Source organism: Phoenix dactylifera, chromosome 6 (assembly GCF_051530095.1).
Source record: "Phoenix dactylifera cultivar Ajwa chromosome 6, Ajwa_hap1_PhDact_Kaust_v1.1, whole genome shotgun sequence".
Lineage (NCBI taxonomy): Eukaryota > Viridiplantae > Streptophyta > Magnoliopsida > Arecales > Arecaceae > Phoenix > Phoenix dactylifera.
The window spans coordinates 8,336,232-8,342,773 of record NC_143195.1 but is presented as its reverse complement, the minus strand read 5'-3'; the positions used below and the strand labels follow the sequence as shown (position 1 = coordinate 8,342,773).

General features: G+C 41.9%; 1 protein-coding gene and 1 long non-coding RNA gene across 2 annotated transcripts; both read left to right on the top strand.

The window, feature by feature from the left end:
• The first annotated feature begins 618 nt into the window (after positions 1-618).
• LOC149753278 (uncharacterized) lies at positions 619-1,103 on the top strand. Its single transcript, XR_016395711.1, has 2 exons — positions 619-870; positions 950-1,103. It is a non-coding gene; the product is annotated as an uncharacterized LOC149753278 (long non-coding RNA).
• An 892-nt stretch (positions 1,104-1,995) lies between these two features.
• Positions 1,996-3,315, top strand: LOC149753277 (uncharacterized). The gene has a single exon (XM_089923775.1). The coding sequence runs from the start codon at positions 2,101-2,103 to the stop codon at positions 3,313-3,315; it is 1,215 nt and encodes a 404-aa protein (XP_089779901.1). The 5' UTR covers positions 1,996-2,100.
• The last annotated feature ends 3,227 nt before the right edge of the window (positions 3,316-6,542 follow it).

Sequence of the window (6,542 nt, the reverse complement as noted above, 5' to 3'; positions counted from 1 at the left end):
GTTTGAGTTGCGAATGCTTTTTGGTATAAACAATCTAGTAGAGTAGTAGTTCTTGTGGAAGATTCTACATAGATTCTGCACAAGAATAATTGTTTTTAAGTGGTATTTTTTTGAATGCTGGTAAAACCCCAAGATGCATGCCGTCATGTTATACAAAATACTGTAGCTTTCTTAGAATGAGAGTGTCATTTTTTTTGGAAAAATAATAGTAAGATTTATGCTTAAAGCGTTGATCCTCTTAGTAAGACTGTAAGAGGGGCTTTCTTTGGCCTTAAAATCATTGGTTATAATAAGTTCACTGTCTTCATATGTTATGCTTCCTTCTGCTTTAATAACTTGCCTTTTGTTGATTTGTAATTTTGTATACTTCAACACAGGGTGGGATTTACATATTTGAGGATCTAACTGCAGAAGCAAGTATCACTAATGATGTCTATTTAAAGATCACAGACTTTCTAACTGTTATTGCTTAACTTTGATAATAGTTTCTAAAGATTCATATTTTTAACATTATTATTTTGTTTTTTTGCAGTGCATTTACAGTTGTTGGAAAGTAGAAGCAGTTGAATATCTAAGTTTTAGAGATTATATTGATAAATCTGACTCAGCATTTACAGCATTGAAACATGTCGTTTTGTTTTTCTTTTTAACAGGATGATAGCAGAGAAGCAATTGCAATCACTTAGAAGTATCTACTGACATTGAAACAGGATGATAGCAGAGAAGCATTGAAACATGTCGTTTTGTTTTTCTTTTGGAAATGAGGAGCACGGAGCACCCACATTGATATTGATTTGACTCGTGGGTAGCTTGTGTATGTTCCAGTGCTTCTGACATTGGGTGGCTCTGTGGCTTTTGCCTTACTCTGTGGCATTTTTTTAACTTATTTTCTTTCCATTTCCCTTCCAAACAGCATTGAAACATGTCGTTTTGTTTTTCTTTTTAACAGGATGATAGCAGAAAAGCAATTGCAATCACTTAGCTATTTCCAACCATGCATCTATCTCTTTGGATAATCATGTAGACAGTTTATAAGCTGAATATTTTTTGTTTGTTTGCTACTGCATATGGAAAGGGTCTTAGAAGAAAGAATATAAAGCAGTCTGAGAAGTGAGAAGTGCCCTGTTTTCCAAAGCAGCTTCTATGACCAAGACGCTAACAACTTTGTTTTGGAAATGGATCATTATCTTAAATAATTCGTTTCAAAGTGTGTGCCTAAGTAGATGATGTTTTGTGCAGGAAAGGGAAGCAAAGAAGGAGGCTTTCAGGAAGTATCTAGAGTCCAGTGGTGTTCTTGATGCTCTGACTAAAGGTTTTCAACTGTCTTCGTTGGGTCTGTTTTGTTTTGGAAATGGAAATGAGGAGCACGGAGCACCCACATTGATATTGATTTGACTCGTGGGTAGCTTGTGTATGTTCCAGACTCCAGTGCTTCTGACATTGGGTGGCTCTGTGGCTTTTGCCTTACTAGTTACTCCTGTCCTGTGAATTGTGATCACATTTTGAACTCACATATTTTATTATTTTTGCAACTAGAAAACCATCAGATTGCAATTAGTAAAATTATATTCTGTTATTATATGAATGAGCATATCTGCAGCTTTGTGGGTGTTAATGAGCCCCTTTTTCAGCTTTAGTGATCGCCGAGCAACCATTTTTTTAACTTATTTTCTTAATTACCGATAGCTTTAGACAAACAGGTTAAACAGGTCGGGTCGGGTTGGATAAACAGGTTAAACAGGTCGGGTCAGCATGGGTTAGACTAAACAGGTTAAACGGGTCGGGTCGGGTTGGGCAAACAGGTGACCTGTTTATTAAACAGGTTAAACGGGTCGGGTCGGGTTATCTGTTTATTAAACAGGTCAGGTTCAGGTTGCAATTTCTGACCTGTTTAATAAACAGGTCGGGTTCAGGTTTATGATTTTCTGACCCGACCTATATATGACCCGACCCGTTTATGTCCAACCCGACCCGATTGCCACCCCTAGTGCCAGGAGGCCGACCCGATTTGCGGATGGCTCCACGGCTTGGGCACCCTCTGGACAGCAGGAAGATACCTCATCCACGCCGACTCGGGGTGTGCCACAGCAGGAGCACACTATGGACCCTACTGGTAGTACTCCAGAGATGGGAGCTCCGGAGATTGGGACATCCGAAGGACCAAGTATTCAGCTTGAGGAGACGATAAGTGCTTCACAGTTGATGCAAATGATGGTGCAACAGCAAGCTGCTGCCAGGGAAGACATGATGAGGATGGTAGAAGTACAGCAACAGTTCTTGCAGCAACAGTTGCAGCAGCAGCAAGCAATGTATCAACAACAACAGGAGCAACAGCAACAGTTTCAAGGCACTACAGCTCAGCCGGAGCACCGAGTCAGTCAGTTGGATTTCCAGAGATATGCACCCCCAGCATTTAAAGGTACGACTGACCCGATGGAGGCTGAGAGCTGGCTGAAGCAGATTGAGAAAGTTTTTCAAGCTCTAAGGTGCCCTGATGAGGAGAAAGTCCTTTTTGCCACCTTTATGTTACAGGGTGAGGCAGCTGACTGGTGGGAAATGGAGAAAGGGAAGCTTGGTCCGGGTGATGCCCCCTTCATTTGGGAGGAATTTAAAAAGGTTTTTCATGAGAAGTATTTTCCACAGGGTATCCGATTCCAAAAATATAGGGAGTTTGACCGACTGGAGCAGGATGATATGACAGTTGCTCAGTATGCAGCAAAATTTGAAGAGATGTCTCGATATGCTCCGACCTTGATATCAGAAGATAGTGACCGAGCAAGGAAATTTGAAAATGGACTCAGGGGACGGATTCAACAACAAGTCGCTACTTTTGAACTGTCTAGTTATAAAGATGTGGTTAACAAAGCCCTGGTGATAGAAAAAGGGCTTGACAATGCCCAGGCTGCCAGAGAAAAGAATATGAAGAAAAGGTTTCGATCTACTGATTCTCCGAGCCAAAATAGTAGACCTTTCAAGTCGAAGGATCAGAGACCGAATCAAGTTGTCACAAGGGACAGAGGACAAGTCCGAGGTGCTATTAGATGCTACCGCTGTGGAGGACCTCATCTCAAGCGAGATTGCACTTGGGTTGGAGGGACATGTTTTTCTTGTGGTCAAGACGGGCATAAGGCTATTGTTTGCCCTATGGAAAGGATCCGCAGAGGCGACAGGCACCTCAGTCCTCTCAGAGAGCCCCTGCAAACCGAGCACCTCAGGAAGGACAGCAGCAAGAGGGAGGGCAACAGAGGCCTAGGACCCAGGGGCGGATCTATGCACTCACAGAGCAGGATGCCAAGGCTTCTAATTCAGTGGTGACAGGTACTAAATCCATCCCTAATACTCTCTCTTGTTTGGCATGTCATAAATTTTGTTGGGTTATATGTGTTTGTGCAAGTATGGATAAAGATTGTGATTAGGTGCTTTGTGACTATGTACAGGAATGATTAGGTTAATGTCATATGATGCAAATGTTTTATTTGACTTTGGTGCTACCCACTCATTCATATCGGCAAATTTTGTTAGAAAGAATACTGAAATATCACCAGTGCCATTAGAATTTGATCTTTGTGTCTCAACGCCAAGTGGAGATGTTATATTAGTTAATTCAGTTTGTAAGAACTGTATTTTGGGCATTGAGGACAGGGAAATGAATGCAGACTTGTTGGTCTTAGAGATGAATGACTTTGATTTGATTCTTGGAATGGACTGGTTGGCAGCATACCATGCTACTGTTGATTGTTTTGAGAAAACGATCAAGTTTCAGATCCCTGGTCAGCCAGTGTTTGGGTTGGTGGGTAGCAAGTCACCTCATCAAATGAAATTAATCTCAGCTTTACAGGCTAAGAAGCTTCTTGCAAAAGGTTGTGAAGGATTCTTAGCTGTTGTGATAGATACCCAGAAAGAGGAGCCCAAGTTAGAGGATATCCCTGTGGTGGCAGAATTTCCGGATGTGTTTCCAGATAAACTGCCAGAATTACCCCCTGATAGGGAGATTGAATTCTCCATTGACCTGATTCCTGGCACTGGTCCAATATCAAAAGCTCCATATCGAATGGCTCCAGCTGAATTGAAAGAGCTGAAGGAACAACTACAGGAGTTACTGAATAAAGGTTTTATCAGGCCTAGTGTTTCTCCTTGGGGCGCTCCTGTATTATTTGTGAAAAAGAAAGACGGTAGCCTACGACTCTGTATAGACTACCGAAAACTAAACAGGGTGACAGTGCGGAATAAATACCCACTACCAATGATTGATGATTTGTTTGATCAGCTGCAAGGGGCTTAGGTTTTCTCGAAAATTGATCTTCGTTCTGGTTACCACCAATTGAAAATAAAGGCAGACGATGTACCCAAGACAGCTTTCAGGACCAGATACGGACAGTATGAATTTTTGGTCATGCCTTTTGGTTTGACAAATGCACCGGCTGCCTTCATAGATCTTATGAATCGCATATTTAAACCTTATCTGGATCAATTTGTAGTAGTGTTCATTGATGATATTTTGGTGTATTCAAAGAGCCCACAGGAACATGAAGAACATCTAAGGGTTGTATTGCAAATTCTTAGAGAAAAGAAGCTGTATGCTAAGCTATCAAAGTGTGAATTCTGGTTGGATAGCATTTCTTTTCTTGGGCATGTGATCTCCAAAGAAGGTGTCTCTGTTGATCCAATGAAAGTGGAGGCGGTAGTTGGGTGGTGTAGACCTACCAATGTAACTGAAGTGCGCAGCTTCTTAGGATTGGCTGGATATTACAGAAGATTTGTTGAGGGGTTCTCCCGTATTGCCATGCCTCTAAGTCGCTTGACTCAGAAGCAAGTAAAGTTTGAATGGACAGATGATTGTGAACAGAGTTTTCAAGAGCTGAAAAAGCGTCTGGTGACAGCCCCAGTGCTAGCTATTCCATCTGGAACAGAAGGCTTCACCATCTACAGTGATGCATCTCGTAAAGGACTTGGGTGTGTACTGATGCAGAATGGGAAGGTGATAGCTTATGCCTCTAGACAGTTAAAGTCATATGAACAGAATTACCCTGCACATGATTTGGAGTTGGCAGCGGTAGTTTTTGCTCTGAAGATATGGAGGCATTACTTGTATGGAGAACACTGTGAGGTTTTCACAAATCATAAGAGTTTGAAGTATATCTTCACACAGAAGGAGCTGAATTTGAGGCAAAGAAGATGGCTAGAACTACTGAAGGATTATGACCTGACTATTAGTTACCATCCAGGGAAAGCAAATGTAGTGGCTGATGCTTTGAGCAGAAAATCCTCAAGTGGGCTGGCAGCATTAATCACTACATAGAAGCATATTTTATTAGATTTGGAGAGATCAGGGATTGAGATACGGCTACATGATCCTAAGGTACATGATCAGGGATTGAGATATGGCTACATGATCCAAAGTAGGCTACCCTCACAGTGCAGCCTACTTTGATTGAAAAGATCAAGATGTCTCAGAGAGAAGATCCAGAGTTACAGAAGATCAGAGAAACAGTAGAGTTAGGTGTGCAGTCAGAATTCCGAGTGCATGAAGATGGCTCTTTAAGATTCGGGAACAGGGTATGTGTGCCAAAAGTACCAGAAATGAAGAAAGAGATTCTTGATGAGGCCCATAACTCAGCTTATACAGTGCATCCAGGTGGTACTAAAATGTACCGAAACTTGAAGAAAAATTTTTGGTGGAGTGGCATGAAGCGAGATATAGCTCAATATGTTGCACAGTGCTTAGTGTGTCAGCAAGTGAAAGCTGAGCATCAGAGGCCTGCTGGACCACTACAGTCTCTTCTCATTCCTCAGTGGAAGTGGGAGCATATCACCATGGATTTTGTGACTGCTTTGCCTAAGACTCCTCGGGGTAATGATGCAGTGTGGGTGATTGTTGACCGACTGACCAAGTCAGCACATTTTTTGCCTTTTAGAGTTGACTTTTATTTGGAAAAATTGGCAAGTATGTACATAGAGCAAATTGTGAGGCTGCACGGGATTCCAGTTTCAATTGTGTCTGACAGAGATACTAGATTTGTGTCACAATTTTGGAAGAGCCTTCATAAAGCTCTTGGTACAAGGCTGGACTTCAGTACAGCTTTTCATCCACAAACTGATGGACAGTCGGAGCGCACTATTCAGATCTTGGAGGATATGTTAAGGGCTTGTGTTATGGATTTGGGTGGTGCATGGGATAGTCATTTGTCACTAGTTGAATTTTCCTACAACAATAGTTATCAGGCCAGCATTCAGATGGCTCCTTTTGAGGCACTGTATGGCAGGAAATTCCGATCTCCAATTTGTTGGGATGATGTGGGAGAAAGAAAAGTATTGGGTCCAGAGATAGTACAGCAAACTGTGGATAAGATACAGGTGATTAGAGAACGGCTCCTTATTGCTCAGAGTAGACAAAAGAGTTATGCTGACAATAGGAGAAGAGAACTGGAGTTTCAGGTTGGTGATCATGTTTTCTTGAAAATATCTCCTACTAAAGGTGTGATGAGGTTCGGAATTCGTGGCAAATTGAGGCCTAGGTATGTTGGTCCGTTCGAGATCCTGGA